The 23,208-nt window shown below is 40.3% G+C and overlaps 1 protein-coding gene across 6 annotated transcripts in view; it reads right to left on the bottom strand.

Annotated features, from left to right (window-relative positions):
* The window catches only part of ENOX1 (ecto-NOX disulfide-thiol exchanger 1), a 561,055-nt gene that overhangs the window by 241,393 nt on the left and 296,454 nt on the right, over nucleotides 1-23,208 (bottom strand). For 2 of the 6 annotated variants that reach the window (XM_045076636.1, XM_045076638.1), the window contains 2 exons: nucleotides 19,319-19,431; nucleotides 9,892-10,038 (listed from right to left, as the gene is read on the bottom strand). The exons of 1 other annotated variant lie outside the window; for it this stretch is intronic. In XM_045076636.1, coding sequence (XP_044932571.1) covers nucleotides 9,892-9,979 — 88 coding nt within the window. In that variant the 5' untranslated portion in view covers nucleotides 9,980-10,038; nucleotides 19,319-19,431. Of the gene's footprint in view, nucleotides 1-9,891; nucleotides 10,039-19,318; nucleotides 19,435-23,208 lie in introns of all 6 variants that reach the window. 3 more of the 6 variants (XM_045076637.1, XM_004759254.3, XM_045076640.1) reach the window with 3 other exon arrangements.

A 23,208-nucleotide genomic window follows, 5' to 3' on the forward strand; every position in this document is an offset into this window, starting at 1 on the left:
TCCTCAGCTGGGCTCTAGGCAACGGCTCTAAGCTCTGAGGATTCTAGCGCTCAAGGATGGCTGGTTAGTGGCTGAGATATGACGAGGAGGACAGGACTTGGACGCACTTTCATAGTGCCTAGAAGCCAGCCAAACCAGAGTTTAAAAACCTAATGGACATTTAGGAAGCCAGAACCTAAATATAATAGGTAATATTTTGCTTATTCTTATTTCATAAAATGAAGTTCATCCATTCATATTGGTATTATTTTCAAAGGGGTACATTATGTGTAAGTATCTATGTGTGCACTGGTGTATGTGTGTGTGTGTGTGAGAGAGAGAGAGAGGTTAAAAAAATAAACTGAGCATCTGGAGTGTGTGCATTGTTTATTTTTCTTTGGGCCATCTATAGAGGTAGAGCCAAGTTTCAGGAAGAATGTATTTAGGGCGCCTCGGAGTGTCTTAATTGTAATTCCCTTTTTATTTGGGGAATTACAAAGTTATAGTTCCCCATATAAAAGGGGGCAGCTTCTGAGAGTTGTGTGATTGGCCCCTGAGCCTGTGGGGCCCCGCATGCCTCCTCCTGGGGTGTGTAGGCTGTGAGGCATGGGGCAGGGCTGCTCTAGGCTCTGAAGTCTTGGATTCTGACTCCCAGTTTTGGGAGGGGTCTGCTGCTGGCGCACTGCATGAACTTGGGCTGGTCACAGTTTTCTCAGGTAAAAATGCAAAGCCAGGGCTTGGATTTTAGGGACTTTTCATGGCTGTTTCCTCCCGCAGTGTTCTCTGACTTGGTAGCACAAGGTGATGTTCTAAAAAGAGGTTTTCATCCTTCTGGGTTTTACTTACTCACATTTGAGAGTCGCCGTAATAATAACAATGCCCCATCTAGTGTCCAAACAGGGAATACTGGTCTAGGAGTACACGTGTGGTGGGGAATGGCTCTCGGCCCTCTGTGGCATCAGGGCACAGAATGGCAGCTGGCAGAAAGGCTGCCCGGGGGGTCTTTTATCTCTCTGACCCAACTTGGTGGCAAAGGACATTTTTGAAAAAGCTGGGTTTTACAACTTCTAAGGATGATGTACAACGCCAGCACAGTAAGACTTTTATTAAGGTTGCCCAGAATGATCTTTCCTAATATTTTTACTGGCAGCGATGGCCATAAACACAGACGAGCCTCAGGGGGCTGGAGATCAGAAGGCAGCAACTTGCTGATGGACGGAAGGAAGGGATTCTGGGCGTGCCCCAAACAATCCATCCTCATTCTGGCATCTCACGTAGATTTTCACAGACAAAACCTGGAAGTCTGGCAGGGTTTCAATTCCCTCACCTTTCCCTTTTTGTTTCTTTCCTTCCAAATGCTCTCACAAGGAAAACGAATCTATTAGCAGCTAACCACATGCTCTTAGAACGTCCCACGTTCCTTACCACTCTCTGTCCCTCTTCCCACTGACTGCCACCCCACAGCCAAGAAAGCACGGGAGGGAAGGAACACGAATACTGGGACAATGCATGCATCGGTTAAGCAAACGGGCCTCCTCCTCCTGTGTTTGACTCTCTTGTGCTGCTTTTTCTTCACTAAGTGCGGGGGCAATTTAATTTTTATACTGCCTTGTAAAAATCGCTGCGCTGTGGGACCTGCCTCCCTCTGGGAAGCCAGGTCGGTTCTGCGGAACATTTGGGCAGTGTCTCCTGCATGCCAGACACTGTCTTAATGATGTCTGGGCTAGGAGAACATAATGAGCCCAAACTCAGAAATTCTCCATCGGGCTGCCCGTCCTGCCCACAGCCCTGTGACCTAGATTACTGGAAGCACGTTTCACTTCTTGTGACCAAGTTCTTAGCAGCAGAGATTTTTCTCCTTGTTTATTACACTTAGACTGATTCTCTTGATGGTTGAACTGACCCCAGCAGCTGCGTATCTTTTGGAATTCTCCAGTGCTGACCCGGACCGATGGCCAAAAAACTCACCTGCCTGTTGACCTGCTTCGATCTCTTCTTACTAAACTGGGTGCTTCTCTGTCACCTCCCTCATTAGCCTCCCTTCCCTCCTTACCTGCCAGTCGGTCACTTGGAATTCTATGATTTACTAGCCCCTTGCAACTTCTGCTCATCTCTGAACTTTGGTTTGCCAGGCAGTTTAATCTGCCTCCACTGAGATCCATATTCCAAAAATCACTTGATTCTAGGGTGTCCCAAATTTTCCTGATCCCCCCTCATCACAGAGCCCATATACCTGCTCCATGGTCTTCATGCCCAACCCAAGAGCAGCGTGCCCTCTGACTGAGTTCAGAGTGATGATCTCTGCTCAGTCCCACTAATCTAAATACAGGTCTGATGAGCTGAGGTATTCTTGACTACAACTATCACTTGGTAACCAGCAGCTCAGGAGGTTCAAACAGAAAACTGGTAAATAAAATTTGCCTTAAAGGCCTTCCATAACACAGTGATCTTTGACAAATACTGAAGAAAGAAGACATCTGGAATATTTACTGAACATCTAGAATGGTACCTGGTACACGATGGGGATTCAAAAAAATTTTGGCCAAGTTATATGTGGATATCTTTTAAATAACAAATTATAAATGTTTGGAGTTCGAATTGGATATTGTCAACTCCTTTCGGTTAAAGAATCTATCTGGTTCATATAGATATCCCCAGGACCCAGCACAGTGCCTGCCGTATAGTAGGGCTGATAGAAATTTGCTGAATTAAAATGACTTTGTAGAGAAAAGTACGTCAAAGTCACTTCTGGAAGATGTCTAATTTCCCGGGAGGCTAGATGTGGTAGGACAGCTTAAGATGTCCAGACAAAACTATCAGAGCAGTTGGACTCCTAAATCTATAGGCTACAATATTCTGGAGGCACTAGAGTCTGTGAATCTACCCCATGGGTATGAATCTCAACAAGAGAGGAATAGGAACTCTTCAGTGACCTAATGTACATTCCCCTCCTGCTGGGATCTTCTGTGCCTCCAGGTTTGACCTGGGAGGCAAAACTCTTCTGGACAGCTGCTTACTCATAAGCAAAACTAGGAAGCTGAGCTTGGCTGTGCCCCAATGATGCCTGAAACATGGATGAACTTGAAACAGCCAGCTATGGGCCCTCTAATGGAGCCCAACATAGTTGCCACAACAGCTGGATGGCAAAGGGCCATCCTGTAATCCTGTAATGCTCTTAGTGAATGCTGTAAGGCTAAGTGGTTTAGAACACTTAATTTTTTGTTATAGTTGAAGCTATCGAGAAATGTAGGAAACACTATACTTAGGTCATTCAAGGGTGCAAGATTCTCAAAGTATATTAGAATGTGTTAGTGCTCATTTTACATAAACCATAAAGCATCCATTTTAAAAATACCCATAGCAATCAATGTTTTTAATTGAGCAGAAAAACATATAGAGCTATAGAAATGTTTAGTCCGAGCTGTGGTTCCTGACAGTCATCTTCAGAGATAAATTTCCACAATGGATGTTTCAATTAAGACAGTAATATTTATTGAAAGGTAAACCATAAATGCATAGTCACTTGAAACATTATTGAACAGAAGTAATTTATACTGCAGCTGGAGCACTGCATTTTAGCCTTGCTTTGATTTTATCAGCATTTGTCAATTAATCAACGTGAACCTTGTAAAACATGTTCTCTTATTAGTGGAAACAAGCAATTGCTTGCAGACTTTGAAGGAAAGGTCATTTAATAATTTGCTAATTGTGCAAAGATAGATTTAAACTTAAAAAGAAAGGCAAACAAATGCCCATTACTGCTGTGCATACATGCGACTTTAAGTTTAACGTTGCTCACTTAAATGTGGTCCATGATTCCATTTTTGTTTTCATTTTTAACTGAACAGCAGAAAAAGATTAAGACGGAAATAAAAGTAAACTCAGGTTTTAAAATTTATTTTAAGAAATTTCTTGTTGTCACCTTTACCATTTCAAAGGAGTTGCTGGCCTTGAGGCTATGGTTCTAAAAAATTAACTACATTTTCCTGGGGAAATAAAAAAAGAGAGAAAAAAGACAAAGCAAAAGAAATAGAAAACAGCAGCACCAAAGAGCCATACAGTGGCAATGTTCCGTTTCCTTCTTTCTTTTTGGTTTTTTTATTTGCCTTAACTCATCCTTCATCCTGCGAGATGAGATGTCAGCTCCTGCTTCTGACTGCTGGTCCATTTTAAGTTCAGTAAGTGAGCAAGAAGCTGAGTCAAGTTCTCCCCGGGGAAACCCTGCACCCGCGCACGTGCTGACTTGACTCCCTCCGCCCCCCAGAAAGTGCTTCCACTTCCAGCACCGCTACCATGCGCTCTGCAGTCACCCACGGGATGCCACATTTAAAACGGGGAACATACCTTGGGGAACAATTTCTACACTGGCGTCTGCAGGACTGAATCGAGAAATCCGCACCATCTTGGAAGTGGCTGTGACGCCGAGGACAAGATCACATGCCTCGAGGCATTTGTAAGACTAAGAATTTTGCATGGAGTTTACGGAGAGGAGACTGACATTGGTTGAACGGAGATGGGTGCTGCCAGACCCAGTCTGGGCAGACTGCTTTGCTGCACAGCTCCTTTTATAAGGGTTACGAGGCCGGAGTTGCTCTCTGCCTGCTCAAACTGGCTTATCAATCCATTCCATTCCGTTCTGTTCTGTTCTAAATAAGTCATTATTTCAGGCACATTTCCCTAAGCAGATGCAAACACTCTTTTCCTCTGTGAGATTCCCTTGGGCAAATTAGGCTTCTTGGAAAAGGGTCAAGGAGCAATCAAACAAAATACCTACTGAGAAACAAGCCTGTGTTTTGGGGGGATGCTGTCAGTCACACCAGCCAGGAATCCGATTTGAGACACTGCCTGGGCCATAATCTTGAATGTGATAGAGCTGGTGATGGGGCACAGACTCCTGATATCTGCAGCCCAAGTTTCTTTTTATGGTCATAACTGATAGGATTATTTTTTTTCCCCAGCTTTATTGAGGTAGAACAGGCAGAAACAATTATATAAATTTAATGTGTACATACAGTGCTGATAGATACCACAACTTTTTTGTGGTAATCATCTCACATAGTTACCTTTCTGGTGAGAAGGGTTTATGTCTCAAGGAAACAAAACTGATAGTTGTAAGACAATGGAAAAAAATCTCCTTGTCTAATATTTCTAATTAAATGCTGCTAATCAAATTCCAATTTCTTAATTAAACTAATAAAAACTTTTATTAGGGAAAAGTTACTATAAAGTTGCTATCTTGTGTTCTCATCATCTTATCTAACAAATGTGGGATATTTCTGAAATAAACACTCATTAAATTTTTTTTTTTTTTTAGTCCGAGGGAGAAAAGTCCCTTTTATGTTCTTTGAGTATCTGCCTTAATTCACTTCAGGTTCAGGTTGCTCACTTGCATATACCAAGACTTTTTTCCAAACAGGAGAGACAAGAGGCACATGCAAAAGCGGGCAGGCTGGCGGCTGGGTTACAGAAGGGCTGTTTCCCGACAGGAGTTATTTCGACATAAACACATATACCACATTACGAAGCCACAGGGAAAAATGAATGGATGTGGATGGCAGGTTTTCATTTGTTTCCGTGACATTCTGTAAATAAGTTTGTGTGTTTCAATTCAAACGGTTCCATTATCTCAGAGGTCTTAATCATTTGTGATGGCAGTTTCGGAAGTGCTCAAAGCGCATGCTTAAGGAGCATTACTGGTATTTGGTGTAGTCGTGCTACCTTAAGCAGATTTACAACTTTGTTCATGGTTATTCTTGATCATCTCTATTTAAAAGTAAGTTCAGGCTCATGAGGTGCCTCAAGCATCTTCTGGCATTTCTGTCTGTTGGTCAGCTCTCCCCCCACTATATCTGGCTCTGCTGGGCACCCGCACACTCTTCCCATGAAACTACAGTTGGCAAGGTGAACGGCGGGAATGGTGGCTGGTGGCACTAAACTAGGGAACACATTTAAAGAGGGCAGCCTTGTTTGAAAATGTCCCCTGGATTTTGGTTGTATCAGGTGAGGCGAGGCCAGAATTTTAGGAGTGTTTGCCCATGAAAAGACAGTTTGCTCTATGCACTTCCCAAGAGGAGGGGGCCATGCAGTGCCAAGAGGGTCTGGAGGCACCAGGGTCAGCTGGAATCAGAGGGAATAAGGGGGGGAATTTGGGCAACAAACTTGTTGGTGTTTTCTGCAGGAAAGGCAAAGCAAGGCAAGGTGAGAGGTTTAGGGTTGGCTAGTCGGCGAAATTTCAGCGGTATACGACTGGTTCCCAACTGTCCCGTATCTGGCGCTGAGGTGATTTAGTAGGGGGGATAATATTCTGGACTGCAAGGGCCTGAGAAAAGGAGGTGGGTGGGGGCATGGGCTCAGGATGGCTTGATCTGCACATCCGAAGAGTGTTCCTAGGCCAATTGTTTGAGATCTCTAGGAATTAGCTAACCCTGCATGGACAGAGCCTTCCCCAGGATCTGCGAGGCCCTAGGATATCCAATTATCATGAAATACAGAAAATAAAAAACACGATTAATGCAACCCTGTCAGAAACACTGCCTCAGAAGCATAAGAACAGAGTTTCTCAGACTCCACGGTGCAGAGAAATCACCAGGTATTTTGTTAAACTACATGCGGATTCATTTGATCAGGTGGGGTTTGAGACTCTGCATTTCCTATAAACTCCCTAGTGCTGCTGGGACCACCGTGAGAACCCAGGGAGAAGAATATCCCTACAAGTCTGCTCTCTAGCTCACCTTCTGCCGAGAAAAGGGGAGGGCTTCACATTTACTGAGCCCTGCTGTGAACCAGCTCCCGCCGGGCACTGAATATTCAGACTTCATCCTATCTCACTTGGACAACACCCTCTGCTCCTAGGAAAAATTATCCCCGTTTTAGAGGTAGGAGAACTGAGGCTCCGGGTGATTAAGTCACAGGGCTTGGGTCACTTAGTAAGAAGTTATAAATGTATCTGACCTAAAACCCTTTTTTTTTTTTTCCCCACTACAACATCAATACAGATGGCACCACTCTGATGGAAAATAAAAAGTCTGATCTGATAAAGGCTTCATAAAGTATAAAGTCCATGGACTTGAATCATGGGGGCATTTCTAACTTGACTTCTGAAAAGAAGGGAAATTCTAAATGGTGTTCATTATCTCGGGACCAGAAATAAATGGTGCTGACTAAATAACTTCTATTTTTTTATGGCCTTTGGAGAAACACTGTGAATGGGACTCACTCTTAAACTAGTGTTTTTATTTTAAGAAGTGATGCGTGTATGCGGTAAGATATATGCAACCGAAGTTTCTCTTCCTCCCACGTGCCCTTAGTTCTACAGCTCACAGAGAACTGTCGTTAGGGTTGTAGCCTTCTAGAGAATCTGGATGAATAATAATATTCTGTGCAAATAATGCACTTTTTCATACAAATTCATTCATACAGTCATTTTAAGGCACTGGGCGGGGGAAACAGTAAATAAAACACACAGAAACCCTACTGTACCTTACATCCCAGTAAGGAATATATACATCATAAACAAAATAAATACGTGATATGTCAAATAGGGATAAAAGTTAATGGAGAAAAAGCAGGAGAGGGGATGATTGTGATTGTAAATGCAGTGGTGAAGGAAGAGCCAACAGAAACAGTGACATCAGCGTAAAGACATGAAGGGAATCCTCCCATTCCACGCTGACTTTCCCTTTGGCAGTGTGCATTAAAGCTCTCCCCATAACAGAACTGAACAGGTCTACCTCATTCTCTTTCGTGGGTCCATAGGATGCCACTGTTTGCACATAAGGAGGTTCTAGATTAATCCTGTTGTAGAATTTGTTAAGATGATCAGTTAGAGGTCATAAAAAGATTGGGGGAATGTAGCATCCAACCTGATGAAGTACTCAGGTGTAAGAAGCTCTGGATAGAAGTCCCAGAGCCACTCACAGCTTCGCCCCCCGCCGGCCCCCCGCACCGGTGCTTGTGTTATCCTTGAGTATTGCTGGAATGTCTTTTTGAGTGTTCTGGCCTCAGGAGAGGTTCTCCCCTTTCCTGCCTCATCTTAGCCTATGCTACTGTCAACCATGCACAGGGGGATGTCTAGAAGCTCCTCTAGCTGGGGTTGGTAGGGTAGCCAAGGCAACACCCTGTTTGCAATTTTCCTCAGTGTCAGGCTACCTGGAATCCTTACAGAGTCAAAGGAAATCTTTGACCCTCCAGGTGACAAGCTTTATACATCCCCCACAAATGAAGTAGAAACAAACATTTTAGGGAGCAGGTAACCCTCTGGGCTCTAAAGGCTATCTTCCCCTTTAGGAGAAAGCATGTAAGCTTCCCTAAAACAAAACAAACAAAATCCTTACCTTCCAGTAAAATCTATTAATGTGGATACAGATGTTTAACTCTGGGCCATCTGACTGAACAGATTCCACATTTAATGAAAGATTAATTTATTCATTTAATTATTATCTGAGGCGGGGCCTGGATTATGTCAGCACTCAGCCAAGCTCTGTAGGAGGAATAAATATCAGTGCACCATGGCTCCTGTCCTTGTCACCTTCTAGCTTTCAGCAAAGACAGGACAAGTAAAAAACCAAACAACACAACATAGCAGGACTGTGGTAAGTGGTGTCACACACAATACAATGAGTATTAAGACAAAGGGGAGAACACTATGATCCGAGGCCTCTTGAAGACCCTTCAGAGAGGAATCTAAAGCGAGATACAAAATGGGAAAAGTGGAACAAGGAGACTCTGGGACTGGGTGTGTGTGTGCGAACACGTGTGAGTGGAAGGGGAGCACAGGCCCAGCTGAGGGGAAGAACAGATGCTGCAAGGGACTGTGCAGTGGCCCTGAAGAGCTTCAGCGCTGAATGTGGGGTGTGCTTGAATGGCAGGCAACGTTGGCTGAGGTGAGACCAGCATAGGGTCCTAAGGCCCCGACTTCGTTATTAGATGTGGGATAAATACATTAGTTTCAAAAGAGATACAAAAAAGCAACATTAGCTTCTTCCTCTGTTTTTTTTTTTGTTTTTTTTTTTTGTGGTGTACAGGAGTGAGGGAGGGTTGTACTCTTTGGTTTTACAACCTCTACTTCTAATTCCAGTAATTTTTAAAACCCACTTCATACTTCTCAAAATAAGATATGCCTATAGTTTAAAAAAGCTATAAGGCCTGTACTATAAGGCCTATAATTAAAAACAACTATCCCGTCTGTCACCTGTCCCCCCAACACCTTCCTGCTCCTTGGAGGAGATCACGTTTTTGGTTTGCTTTATTATGAAAGAGAGTTATTTGCCAGAGTGAGCTCGTTACACAGGTAAGTCTTTGGCCCCATGCAGTTAGTTACTCTCAGTTTGATAAATCTATGTGTTATCCAGAAGAGAGACACTAACTGGTAACCAACCCATCCCTCCCCACAAAGAGAATGAATCCTGCCGTGGAAGAGAAAACTACTTTCAACTTCCAAATTTAAGTAATGTGTACATACTGATATTTCTCAATTTACCGTTTTTAGAGATTACCTTCTGTCTCCCTAGTAGACAAAGAGAAATTTAGCAGCCCTGTACCATCACCACCTCCCAGCAAGCTTCCTCCCATATCTTCCCAGTATGTTAAAGTAGCGATTTGGGGTTGAATCAAAACTCTGTGTTTAGATTGTTATGACTGTATAATAATTGTTTACTATTGAGCCACATAGTATAAGAAAACACTTCCTAGCTTGTGCAATATTTAGCTTTTCTGGTGGCCCCTCCCTTTTTGTCTAATACTAATTGCTCCTGCACTTTTTGAAGTTTAAACTTTTAAACTACAAAAGCGCTATTAAAACCATTTTTTCTTTACGTGATCAACAGCATCAGTTAATCTGTCACTTCTATTCTTCCCTCAAGGATCCTCCCACTGAGTTGTCTGGTCTAGTGGTTTCCCAGGCCAGCTGCCCACCTGTTGTCCTGGGGCTTCTTTTTAACACCATCTTGCGAAATCCCTGCGCCTCTCGCCTGTGTTGGGTCCCCCGTTTCCTGGATCCCATGGCTTCCTCTTTCTTGGTTTACATCCTCATTTTTGTAGAGCACATTCTCTAGTAGCTTCCTGAGAAAAGGTACATGGGAGGTAAATTTGTTGAGACCTTTCTTAAGCGTCTGAAAACGTCTTAATTCTACACTCAACACTTGCTACTTAAGCTTGTCATTGAATCCTAAGTAAAATCATCTCCTTAAGCATTGTGAGGGCTGAACTGTCTTTGGGCGCTTGAGGAGCCTGGTGTCATTGGTATTCCTGATCTTTTATATATGACCTATTTTTCTGGAAGTTTTTGGAATCTTCTTTGTAATCCCTGGTATTCTGAAACCTCATATTAAAGGATCTCAGTGAGGATCTTTTCTTATCCATTTTTCTGGACCCTTCAAATGTGGATATGCCTATTGTTTCATTTTGAAATTTTTCTTGTATTATTTTTTGATACTTGTCTCCTCACCATTTTTTTTTTTCTTGTTTTCTCTTTCTGGAACTCCTATGGTAAGATGCTGAATCTAATGGACTCATCCACTGCATTTCTTACCTTCTTTTCCCTCTTGTCCACCTTTGCCCTGTTAATCTACTTTCTAGAAAGTTTACTTGACTTATCTTCTATACCTCTGGATAATTTTTTTTTTTTTTTTTTTTTACTCTGAGTTTAATTTCCAGGAGCTCTTATCTTCAGATTATCCTTTTTAAAAATAGGATGCCCTTTTTATTTTGTAGATCTAATACTGTCCTCTAATCTTTCTGAAGATATTTAGGTTCTTTAAAGTTTTTCTTCTACTTCTGAGTTATCTATATTTTCACTGAGCAACCCCCCCCAACTTCCCTGTTTTGATCTCTATATTTTATTCTGTATTTTATGTTGGGGCTTAAACTCACTGGTGACTCTCTCACTATTCATTTATATTTCAGATACAAACACACACACACACACACGCACTTTGGAACAGTGAGTCTTTACAAGACTAAGTGGAAGCCCTGCATGGGTGCAGGGCATTTTTATTACCTGGCAAGCATCCTTGTGGGGTAACTGGGTAGGGAATCCAGCCATTTTGATAGGAATTCCAAACACCAGTCAGGTCATTTCTTTGAGTTGTTCAGTTTCTTTAGATGAGCATCCTTTAAACTCTTATCTAAAGAGCTGGTCCCCAGCACTAGCTGCTCTGGAGCTCTGCTATGAAATAGTCCAGGAGGGTCGAACTTGTTCCCTGTGGAGTTTAGTTCCCCTGGCTTTGCTTTACCTCTCCAGTCTGGGCTGCATTTCCTTGAGTCCAGAGCAGCTCTGAGTCACTTTAGCTGGAAACTGTGCCTCAAGCATCCAGCATGGATGGAAAACTGTTAGGGATGATGTGATGTAGGGAGAGGACTAATGCTCACACCCTTCCAAGTCTCCCCAGGGTCCTCCAGAATGAATTTGCAGGCTTTTCCCAGGCTAGCTCAGCTCCTCCTCCTCCATCAAGGTGCCATCTTCACCAAATGTGCTGACATCTCCTACTTGGCAGCATCTCCTCCTTGGCTTGGTCTCTCTTGCTCTCATTCTCTTTTTATCTTTTTTGTAGATTTTTGACCCTTTACTACAATTTCAGGGAGATTTTGGGATAAGAAGATGTGAATGCATTGTCTTCAATCTGACAGAACACAGGTTTCCAGTCTTATAAATTTTTCCTGGGTTTTATGTACTTATTATGTATTCTACTCTGGTCTAGTTTGTTTATCCAGAGAATTTCAGGTTACCCCTAATCAACGACTAACTACCTGAAACCTATTTTCAGGGAGAATGTTGCCCAAATCAGTTTAATTATCCATTATTTTCAAGGTAGTGTTATGCAAAGTGAGTTGAACTCCTCTAAGAATTTAGCTTTACAGTGTCTCATTGTTATCTTGACTCCAGAAGTTTGGACCCATAATCAACTTGAGGCAGATGCCACGTCAATTTCTTAGTACAAGGGAAGGAAGGAAGGAAGGGAGGGAGGGAGGGAGGGAGGGTTGAGAAGGTGAGCTGGGGGGACAGAGTGGGGAAGGAAATAAAAGAAACACACATCAAGAAAAGGATTTTAAAAAATCCTGAGACGACTGGCCCAAATAACTATTTTAAGAAAACCTGTATAAGTTTATTAAACAAGAGAAAAGACTGCTGAAAGTCATCTGACTTTAAGATAACTCTAAACAATGCTCAGTCACACCGAAGGCATTCAAGTAATGAAATCACTAAGTGTTTAGGGAGAAACTCCATCCATTCATTCATTCAGGAACACGAACCCAAAATTCATATAAAAAACACCATTATCCAGCAAAAACAATCCAGATAAGAAAGTGTCATAATTACATGCTCAGATTATCTTCCAGTTATGTTCCTGTCCTTTTACTGCCCCCAAAACTATCTATGTATGCACTAATATATATTATATATATTCCTTACCTCATTCCCAAAATAAATTTAGGTCAGATTACTGGCTATTCTTTTAATATGTTTTTATTTTTCCTGAATATATTTCTTACAAATTTGTCTACCTGAAATTATGTAATTCTCTCTATACTATGCCATAACTCAATTATGGGCCAATAACTGTTTTAAAAAGTAAGTATGTTGTCCACAACAATGCTTCTAAAGCAGCTGTGATCATATCTTTGCGCTTCATAAGATGAAAGACTTTGTAGTCAGACTGACCTTGTTTTAAATCCTAACTCTTCCAACATACTGAATGTATGATCTTCAAAAAGCTCACAATCTCCTTAACAGGAAAACAGACATAATATTATCTATTTTGCAGGTTTTTATGAGGATCAAATAACATAATACATATAAAGAGCCTGACATATTCTACGTGCCCAATAAATAAAAGCTATTAAAATCAGAGCATAAGAAGAAACCTTTAACTCTCTAGAAGTATATCTTTTCTAAGTGAACAGTTTTCACTTCTGTTCTTAGGCATCACATCACTGGTAAGCTGGTCCATTAGAAGGAACATGTGAGTTACTTAGGAGTGATGGGGATAAGTTCTATAGGCAATTAGGGAAAGCAATATGGGGGTGGCAGGGACCGTGGAAAAAAATTGAAGATAATATTTGACTCTGGATCAGTTTCTTAACCTTTTGGGGACACTATTAACAGCAAAATTGGGAGGCTAGATGAAGCTCCTTCAGATATTAAAGAGAAAGAGTTCTATAGTTAGGTAATTTTGGAATATGTGTTCATCTCCCCCATTCCAGGGACCAGTTTGGATTTGTTCAACCTGGTGTATCACAAACTTATTTGCTTACAAATCATCCCCACTTTTTTTTTTTTTTCAGGTACTACTTATTAACATATTTTGGAAAGGATGATGAGTTGACCTGCAGCTTCTCATTCTATAATGTTTCTCTGAGTCTTATGGCCTCAGTTAAATGGTCTAGATAAGGAAAAAAAAGGAAAATATAATGTGTCAGAGATTTTATTTATTGATTTCTCCTACAGCAGCATTTAACTTTTATGGGAGAAAGTCTATCATGGTTTCAAGGAAATTTCTAAGTATAGGTTAACATCTCCTCCACATGGTACCATCAGTATCTCTGATCACCAACACATTGAATGAACTGCTGCCAATTTGGTAGATTTGATTTGGTGAAGAAGAGAGTCAGATTACTAAGACACATCTGGCAATTTTGGCAATCAGTGAATGAAATGAATCAGCAAGGTAGTGATTGGACTGGCTGCTCACTGATCAGCAGGACCTGGATGGAAAATCTCAGGATAAATTAATCCTGAGGCTGCTGGACTACACCGTGAAAACAGAAGACTCAAATGGGCATTTCATGGGCATAATTTTTAATGCTACAATTACAAGTTAAACTGCTAAAACGATTTGTCACCAAAAACAATTTCACTTCTCCTATCAACCTACCAGCATTTACTTTGATCTGAAAGGAAAGGGCTGTGCTGTATGTTGCTGGCAATAAAAGGATATACAGCAGGAAAGAGGCCAAAGAATCCACCAAAAGAGTATCCAAGAGCCAGAAGCTGTGTCAGGAACTTTCCATGAAGCCTTCAATAAGTCTTTGTTTTCTTACTGGTAAAAATAACTATCCTCAAGGAGCTTATAGCTAAGTTGATTATATTTACAAATTTGGGATTTTCATTTAATGCTTCTTACATTACAAAATCATTCTTAATTTATCTACATAGCAGAGATAAAAGTGAATGAATATGTTGATGTTCTTTAATTAATTACATGAAATAAACCCCCCTCCTTCACCTTAATTGCAGGAGTTCCAACACAACCTGTTGCTATGTTTTCTTTTTTCTCTTGATGTGTCTCTTTCCCCTCAAGGCTGCTAAGGTTTTAAAGTGTTCTAATTTTTTCTATCTTTTCATTAAATACTCTGCCTCAAAAGCATACTTTTCCTCCTCCTTAAAAGGAAATTTATCAAAAAAAAAAAAAAAAACCAACATTGTTGAATTAAAGAATAAGTGTGTTGGTAGTAGGGTAGCCCAATCATCCTAGTTTGTCCCGGACAGATAGGTGTCCCATGTGTTGGGCCTTCTGGACTCTAAAACTGAGACAGTCTTCTGGCAAACAGTGACAGTGGGTAACCTTGGTTTGTGGCCTGAGTGAGAGGACTGGACTCTTGCACCAGAAAGTTGTAATTTTAATCTCCCTATTAGAAGTTCTCTTCTTTCATTGCCAAACAGCTGTAGAAAGCAATCAGACACCAGAAGGATGAATGAATTTAATGACCTTTAAGTTTCCTTTACACTGGTGGTTCTCAATCCTGGCTCCTTTCTAGAGCATCTGGTTAAGTTTTTTAAAATGATGCTATTCCCTGATTTGGTCTGAAGGTGAGTCCCAATCATTAGAATATGTATTTGAAATTCCCCAGTTCATTCTAAGGTTACCATGGGCTAAAAAACACTACTTTGCATACATTCTGGGATTCAAACTACAGATCTAATAAGAGCCACTCAGAGCCAGGAGAAATCTACTTTATGGGTACTGACTTTTTAAACATTACATGTAAGTTTCCATATCACATCTTAAACACGTGAATGTTTAAGAACTGACTGTATATTTATTTACCTAAGGATCAGCATATATAAGTTTCTGTCTTTTCATGTTTTCATTCTGACCATCAAACACCACCATCTATTGCCTTTGTGTGTGTGTATTGGGCACTGTGGGGCCACAAAGGTTTAAAACTCAAAACTCAAGCTGCCTTCAGGGAGCTCACCATGTAACACATGAAAGGTGACTAAACAATGGAGTCACCAGCCACAAGAGGAGATCAAAGAGGAAATGGCTGTGCCCAGAGACGGTTGGGAAATCTGTACAGGGTGGTAGGTAGGGTTTAAACAAGGCCTTGAAGACTGGGTGGAATTTCAATTAGAACCAGGAAAGGCAATCCCAGAAGGGAGAAAAACACTTTTGGGGTAGGTAAGAAGCAAATATAAATATAATAGGGGTGCCTGGGTGGTTCAGTGGGTTAAAGTCTCTGCCTTCAGCTCAGGTCATGATCCCAGAGTCCTGGGATCGAGCCCCGCATGGGGCTCTCTGCTCAGTAGGGAGTCTGCTTCTCCCTCTCTCTCTTTGCCTGTTGCTCTGCCTTCTTGTGATTTCTTTATGTCAAATAAATAAATAAAATCTTAAAGAAATATAATAAAAATAAAGAAATGTAAATATATATACACATTCTATACAATGGAAACCATATCTAGGGAGGCAAGTAACTCAGTATAAGGCCAACCGCTGAACAAGGGGGTCATAATCACCCAATCATTTTTTTGGTGATGATCACCCTATGACACTGAAAATGAGAACTGGACTGGTGGATGAAAGAGCTGGTTTAAGACAGGCATAAAGTCCAGCTTGGGGACCAAGCCACTGAACGGCAGTGGCAAAAGTCCCTTCCCTCTCTTGTGCTAGGCCCACTGAAGAGACCTCATCACCCAGACATCAAGTCAAATGCTCCAGCAGTCGTGGCCAAACTCTTTGAGGTTCCACCCTATCTAATCAAGTGGTTATTTAATGTTGAAGGACTACAGTTACGATAGAACTTGTGCAAAAGTTATGCATTAGTTGTCACGTTAAGTGATGATTATCAAGCATTGATTTTCAATTACTTTTACAATGCAATCGCCTTTTCTCTGATTTCAGAATTAAGCACTACTATTCCATTTGTCTTTGCCTCCTAAAAGAGTTAATTTTCCTATTTATTCCAATATCTGGCCTTCATGCAAGATATGAACTAAATGTCAATGAATGATCTGGGTATGCATCATCTCAGGAAGTCAGTGGGCAAAATTAACATTTAGAAGTAGGCACCACTGGTTATTTCACACATTATTAACTTATATTACAATTCAAATAAGCTTACAGCTGGCAAAAAAAAAAAAAATCTCTTCTGTAAAGTGATCTCAAACATAATAGGCTTAATCAGAGATAAATTAAATTAGGCAGCCATGCATACTACAGCATATTAATTCTGAGTAGTTATTAAATACATTTTCTGTTATCAGTGGCGTGAACAACATTATATGCAAACATTCTTCAAGAGGGTAGCAACTAAAGTTTATGTCTGGGATGCTATGTGCCTGACATTTTCCTATGCCTTCTTACACTTTTAAATAATCTTCTCTGCTAATAGGGGCACTAGGTTTGGTTCCCATAAACCAGTCAACTTTACTCCCAATTAAGCAAAAGAACAGCAAACAAAACTGCCCAGGGGGAGGGGTGGGCTTTTCCAAAGGGAGCTTTCCTACCTTTCTATGGCATTTTTTTTTTTTTAATTAAAGAAGGCATTAGTGAAACACAGCTCAGGTAAAACCATCCAAAGTATAAGGCAGTGAATATTCATTATGTGAAAAACTGATGCATCTCACTCTGTGTTTTGGGTCACCTGTGTTGCCTGAGAATATCCAAAGAAGGAAATTATTAAGGTGTAAAGTTATTTTGTAAAGAATATCCTACCATGCTCTCTTTCCTTAAATGGTAGTAATCTGGGGTGCCTGGGTGGCTTAGTGGGTTAAAGCCTCTGCCTTCGGCACAGTGGGTTAAAGCCACTGCCTTCAGCTCAGGTCATGATCCCAGGGTCCTGGGATTGAGCCCAGAATCAGGCTCTCTGCTCAGCAGGGAGCCTGCTTCCTCCTCTCTCTCTGCCTGCCTCTCTGCCTACTTGTGATCTCTGTCAAATAAATAAATAAAATCTTTAAAAAAAATGGTAGTAATATAAGCCATCAACTAGCACTTGGATTCTCAAAGCTAGCATACAGTGCTTCTGTGAAAGAAAGTAGATACACCAAAGCCTTTATATACACACGTGCACATGCACCCTCTTCCTTGATTGACTTCTGCCATATTATCTAGTTCTTTTATTAATCAATCAGGCCCTTTAGTTTCTGTATCCAGAAGCAATGCAAGTAACTAGGTGTGACCACCCTCCCACCCTTAAGTTTGAGAAAAGCATTTGACACTTTTTGCACTTTGCACATTTAAAACTCAATGTAAGGTGACAAGAACATTAAGCTGCCCAGTAAGCAAAATGTGAGACTAATCACTATCTGTTCTTATCCGTGGGTACAATAATTGGCAAATTAAAGTACCTGAGAATAGTTGGCCCACCTGCATCAAAAAGCATCACTTTGAAACGGCTAATGAAGATGAATGTACCCACCAGCTTTACTGACAAGTCCTCCAAACACCAGCGGACTGAAAAAGCAACATTACAGCCCCCATCTAATTGACTGTAAAGAATGCAACATGTAGACTTTTTGTTATTTAAAAGGGTAAAATCCAAACCCCTTCAGTATGTTTTTTAGACATACTGGTGGAATTAAGTCTAGTACTTATCCCCCAAGACCCAATGCTTTTCTTTTTATCCTAGAAGACTAGTAGGCAATCAATTCGCCTACTAGAATGTTGAGTTTGTAGCTTTAGAACAGCCAGATTCAAATAAATATAAATGCCACAAAAAAAGGACATAACTTAGTTTTAGTAACCTTGCTACTGTCTGTTCATCCACCCATCCATTTATCCATTTACTTGACATGTACTTAATACCTGCTCTGCCCTAGGTATGCCTTGATATTTGGCACAAAGAGATGAATGACATCTCCTTAGGGGGCTTGCCAACCCCCAAAGGAAGGCTTCCTGCATACAAACAGCAAAGAGGGATGTCAAGTTATCATGGAAATACTGCCAGAGTACCTCCCTGCCCTTAGAGACTTTGGAAAGGAGACTCTTGAGCTAAATTCTCAGATATCTAGGCATAAAATGGAGAGTTTTTGAGGCTGAACAAACTTGGGAAAAATCTTCTAAGCTGAAAGAACAGCATGGGAAAACCAACACAAAGGTCATGGTCTGCTTGAAGGAAAGAAATTGCCTTCAGAATATATGATGGAAATAAATACAGGAGGCAGGAGATCAACAGATGATGAAGAGAGAGGGAGGCAAGGGCGAGGATATAAAGGGCACTGGAAGGCACGTCAAGGGGTTTGGGTTTAATTCTATAGGTGGTTGTTTGCAAAATCTGGGCCAGATAACCCTTGAGCCCTAGGGAGGGAGGGAGGTGGGACAAGGACGGAGTGGAGGGAGGGGGAGGCCAGGGAGTCAGGACTCTGGGTCCTGCAACTCTACCTGAAGCACAGTAGCTTGGCGAGTATCTCTCTTATACTGGGCCTTCTTAATTTTTTAAATAGCTCTTAAAATTTGAACTAGTTTTACAGAAAAGTTGCCAAGATAGTACAGAGTTCCCATAAATGCTTCACCGAGTTTCCCCTAACATTAACCTTTTATGTTACTGTGGCACATTTGTCGTAATCAAGAAACCAATACCGGGGCGCCTGGGTGGCTCAGTGTGTTAAGCCGCTGCCTTTGGCTCGGGTCATGATCTCAGGGTCCTGGGATCGAGTCCCGCATCGGGATCTCTGCTCAGCAGGGAGCCTGCTTCCCTTCCTCTCTCTCTGCCAGCCTCTCTGCCTACTTGTGATCTCTCTCTGTCAAATAAATAAATAAAATCTTTAAAAAAAAAAAAAGAAGAAAGAAACGAATACCAGTACACTGCTATTAGCTAAACTCCAGCCTTCGTTCCTATCCCACCAGGATTTCTGCTAATGTACTTTCTCTGTTCCAGCATCCAGTCCAAGACACCACATTGCGTTTCATCATAACAGTTTCTCAGTTTTTCCTTGTTACTCATGACCCTGACAGTTTTGAGAAATATTAGCCAGTTTTTTAGAGGACGTCCTTTACTTTGGTTTTGTCTACTGTTTTCCATATGACCAGACTATGTTTATGGGTTTGGGGAGCAATATTGCAGAGATAAGGTACATTTTTTCATCAGGTCACAGCAGGAGCTGTATGATATCAACAAGACTTACCACTTGTGATGATAACCTTGATCACTAGTGTTTACCAGGATTCTCCTCTGGAAAATTACTCTTCCTCTTCTTCACAAATTCCCTTATTGGGAGTCAGTCATTAAGTTCAATTCCTACTGGAGGATGAGAATAAACTTTACTTGCTGGAGGAAACCATATCTGCCTTTGCTAGGTGGAATTATTTTATAAGGAAGATTTGTCCCTTCCATTCCAGTTATTAATTTGTTCAATCAGTTATTTATATGGATGAACTCATATATATTCATCTTATACTTTCAACTGTAATCCAATACCGCATTATCTATTTTGTTGCTCAAATTATTCGAGCCTTGGTCACTGGGAACTTTTTTAGGTTGGCTCTTATGTCCCTTTTGACATGCCCCCATTCTTCTGGTTCTTGAGTGCCTTACTGCTTTGGGGAATAACAAATGCTCCAAGTTTACATTGTATGTTTCCAACCTCAGCCCTAGAACCAGCCACTTCTTCAAATATTCCTAGTTCCTTTTATTGGGGCATGAGGTTCAGAAACCAGTATTTGGGCGCTGGTGTTTTAGCTGCCATGGGGGTAGCACTGCCCCCAGGGCCTGTCAGCAGGAAGAGCTAGGGAAGGTATGGAGACATTCAAGCCCAGGTATACACACATAACCACAATTGTTCCTATACCTGTCCGTTGATATCTATATATCTATCTATCTATCTATCTATCTATCTATATATATAGGGTTACATGTTCCTATGTGACATGTCCAACTCTAATCCAGTACTAAGGTTTTCATTCCGGCCTCCCCTCCTTGCTTATCTACAAATGCTGCAGCAGGGAGAAAACTGGCTCTTACTATCCATTTACTGTTTTGTTCAACTCCAGGATTTGAACCTGAAAACAGATTTCTACTACTTTAAAATAAGAAGAAGAGCCTGAAAACAGATACTGTAAGAGAAGGTCATTAGATTATTTAATTTATAAAAGTACCATAATTATCTTTGTATTTTTAGAAATGTTACCCTAAAATGAGTGAGAAAAGGCTCAAAGGGGCTGGGCTGAGCTGTGAGGCAAGGATGCTATGATTCTCCACATGGAGGGTAAGGACCTGCCATAGCTATGGAAATACAGAAGAAAGAATAGACTTGAGAGAGATTTTAGAAGATTAATGCATTGAAGTGATTAGATGTGGAAAGTGAGAGAGATAAGTCAGAGATGAATGTGGATTAAATAATGGGGTATCTAATGTGCTTTTATCTGAGTTAGACAAGACACAGGAAAGAAAGAGTTCAAGAAGGAAATAACTCAGTCTGGGGACTTTTAAGTGGAATACCCATGCAGACATGCTTCAAAGGCTTGCTGGAATGAGGTTCAGATTTCAGCAGAGTTGTCTAAGCTGTAGAAGTGAATTTCAGGGTCTTCGGCCCAAAAAGGAAGATGGAAAACCTTGGGACTGGATGAAAAGGCCAGAAATGTATGAAGAATAAAGAACAGACCAGGGCAACAGCCTATGATGACAGATACATGCTGAATTCTAATACAAATCATAGAAAATGGAAAGGACTTTTGAATTAGATAGTATATAGTGCTAAAGAAATGTATGGCTTTATTTTTTTTCTTTTAAACATCATCACTGTAACTGTTCTGTTTTCACCAAATCATTTCATGGTTCTTCTAGGCACATAAGAAGACTATAATTCCCACTAGTCCTTGCATTTAGGTGTAAAGGTAACTATTTCTAGACAAATGAATGTGGATTGCCACATGCAGCCTTAGCCCTGAAAAATCTTCTGTGGGATCCTGTACTTCATTGTCTATCCCAGTGTCTATTTCATTGATAATCAGGTACAAGATAAAGTGAAAGATTCAAGAACAAAAGAGAAAAACTGTATGAGTCACTTAATGGATAAAGAAGAAACCTTTGAGAAAATTAAACATCCATTTATAATAAAATAATAACCAACTAGGAATGGAAAAGAACTTTTCCAATCTGATAAAAAGCATCTCTGAAATCCTACGGCTAAAATCTTATTCAATTTTTTAACACAATAAAAGAGTCCTCAGGAAATCAGGAGCAAGGCAAGGATAACCAATCTCACCACTTCTTTCCCAAGAGGTTTGAACCACTACAATAAAGTAAGAAAAAGAAATAGAAGATAAACATTGGAAAGAAACAAAACTGTCCCTATGTGCATAGTTTATATTTAAAAATCCTATGAAATCTACCAAACAATAATTATAGCTGGTAAATAAGCTTATAAAATCGGCACAGTTTTATTTTTATACTGAGATATAATTCACATACCATATATTTAATCCTTTTTAAGTGTACAGTTCAATGGTTCTGTGTATATTTCTAAGATTGTGCACCTATTTATTATCCTTATTTAATTTTAGAATATTTTATCATCTAAAAAGGAAACCTGTACCATTAGCACTCACTCTCCATTCCCCCAAGTCCCTGGTAACCACTAGTCTACTTTCTGTCTCCATGGGGTTGCCTTGTCTGAATACTCCACATGAATGGAATTAGACAACATCATGTCTTTTTTGTCTGACTTCTTTCCCTTGGCATTCTGTTTACAAGTTTCATCCACATTGTAGCATTTATCTGTATCTCATTCCCTTTTTTGGCTGAATAATATTCTGTTGTGTGTATATGCCACATTTTGTTTATCTATTCATTAGCTGTTTGGGTTTTCTATACTTTCAGCTATTAGGAATAATATTGTGATGAACATTTGTATTTGAGTTTTTTGTGTGAATATATATATATTTATATATATATATATATATATATTTTTTTTTTTTTTTTTAAAGATTTTATTTATTTGCCAGAGAGAGGGCACAGAAGAGAGAGTATAAGGAGGGATAGTGGCAGGCAGAAGGAGAAGCAGGCTTCCTGTTAAGCAAAGAGCCAGAAGAGGGACTTGATCCCAGGACTCTGGGATCATGACCTGAACTGAAGGCAGATGCTTAACTGACTGAACCACCCAGGTGTCCCAGTGTGAACATATATTCTCAGTTCTCTTGGTTTTATATCTGAGAGTACAATTTCAAGGTCAAATGGTAATTCTATGAATAACTTTTTGAGGAAATGCCAAATTCTGCTCCAAAGTGGTTACAGTTATTTCACATTCCCACCAAAAGGAATAATGGTTCAAAATCTCTACCCCCTCACCAACACTTACTATCATCAGTTTTTTTTTTTTAATTATAGTGATCCAAATGGGTATGAAGCAGTATTTTACTGTGGTTTTCATTTATGTTTTCTAAAAACTAGTGATTATATTTTGTGTTATATTCATACATTTGTAGATTGCCATATCAACATTAGTCTTCAAGAACATGTGGTGTCATTGTCCACATATTATGCTTATTTTGCTATACTTATTCCTAAGCATTTTTAAAAAAAAATGTTGATGCTATTTTAAATGGAACTGTTTTCTTAATCATTTTTAGATTGCTCATTGCTGGTGTATAGAAATATAACTGGTTGTAATACACGGATCTATCCTGCAGCCTTTCTGAATTCATTCATTAGCCCCAATGGTTTTGTGTGTGTGTGTGAATTCCTTAGGATTTTGTCTATATAAGACTGTGCCATCTGTATTCAGAGTTTGTTTTATATGTCCCTTTTCAATTCAGATGCCCTTTATTTCTTTTCTTGCCTGCCTTGGCTAAAACCCCCAGTATATTATAGAATAGAGGTGGCAAGAGAAGATATCCTTGTCTTGTTTCTCATCTTTGGTAGGAAACATTTTCAGTCTTTCACCACTAAGTATGATGTTAGTTGTAGGTTTTTCATAGATATCCTTTATCAGGTTGAGAAATTTTCTTTATATATCTAGTTTGTTGAATAGTTTTATTATGAAAAGTATGGGTCAAATGTTCTTTCTGGGTCTACTGA

Source organism: Mustela putorius, unplaced genomic scaffold, assembly GCF_011764305.1.
Source record: "Mustela putorius furo isolate JIRA1106 unplaced genomic scaffold, ASM1176430v1.1 tig00000179_pilon_pilon_pilon, whole genome shotgun sequence".
Taxonomy (NCBI): domain Eukaryota; kingdom Metazoa; phylum Chordata; class Mammalia; order Carnivora; family Mustelidae; genus Mustela; species Mustela putorius.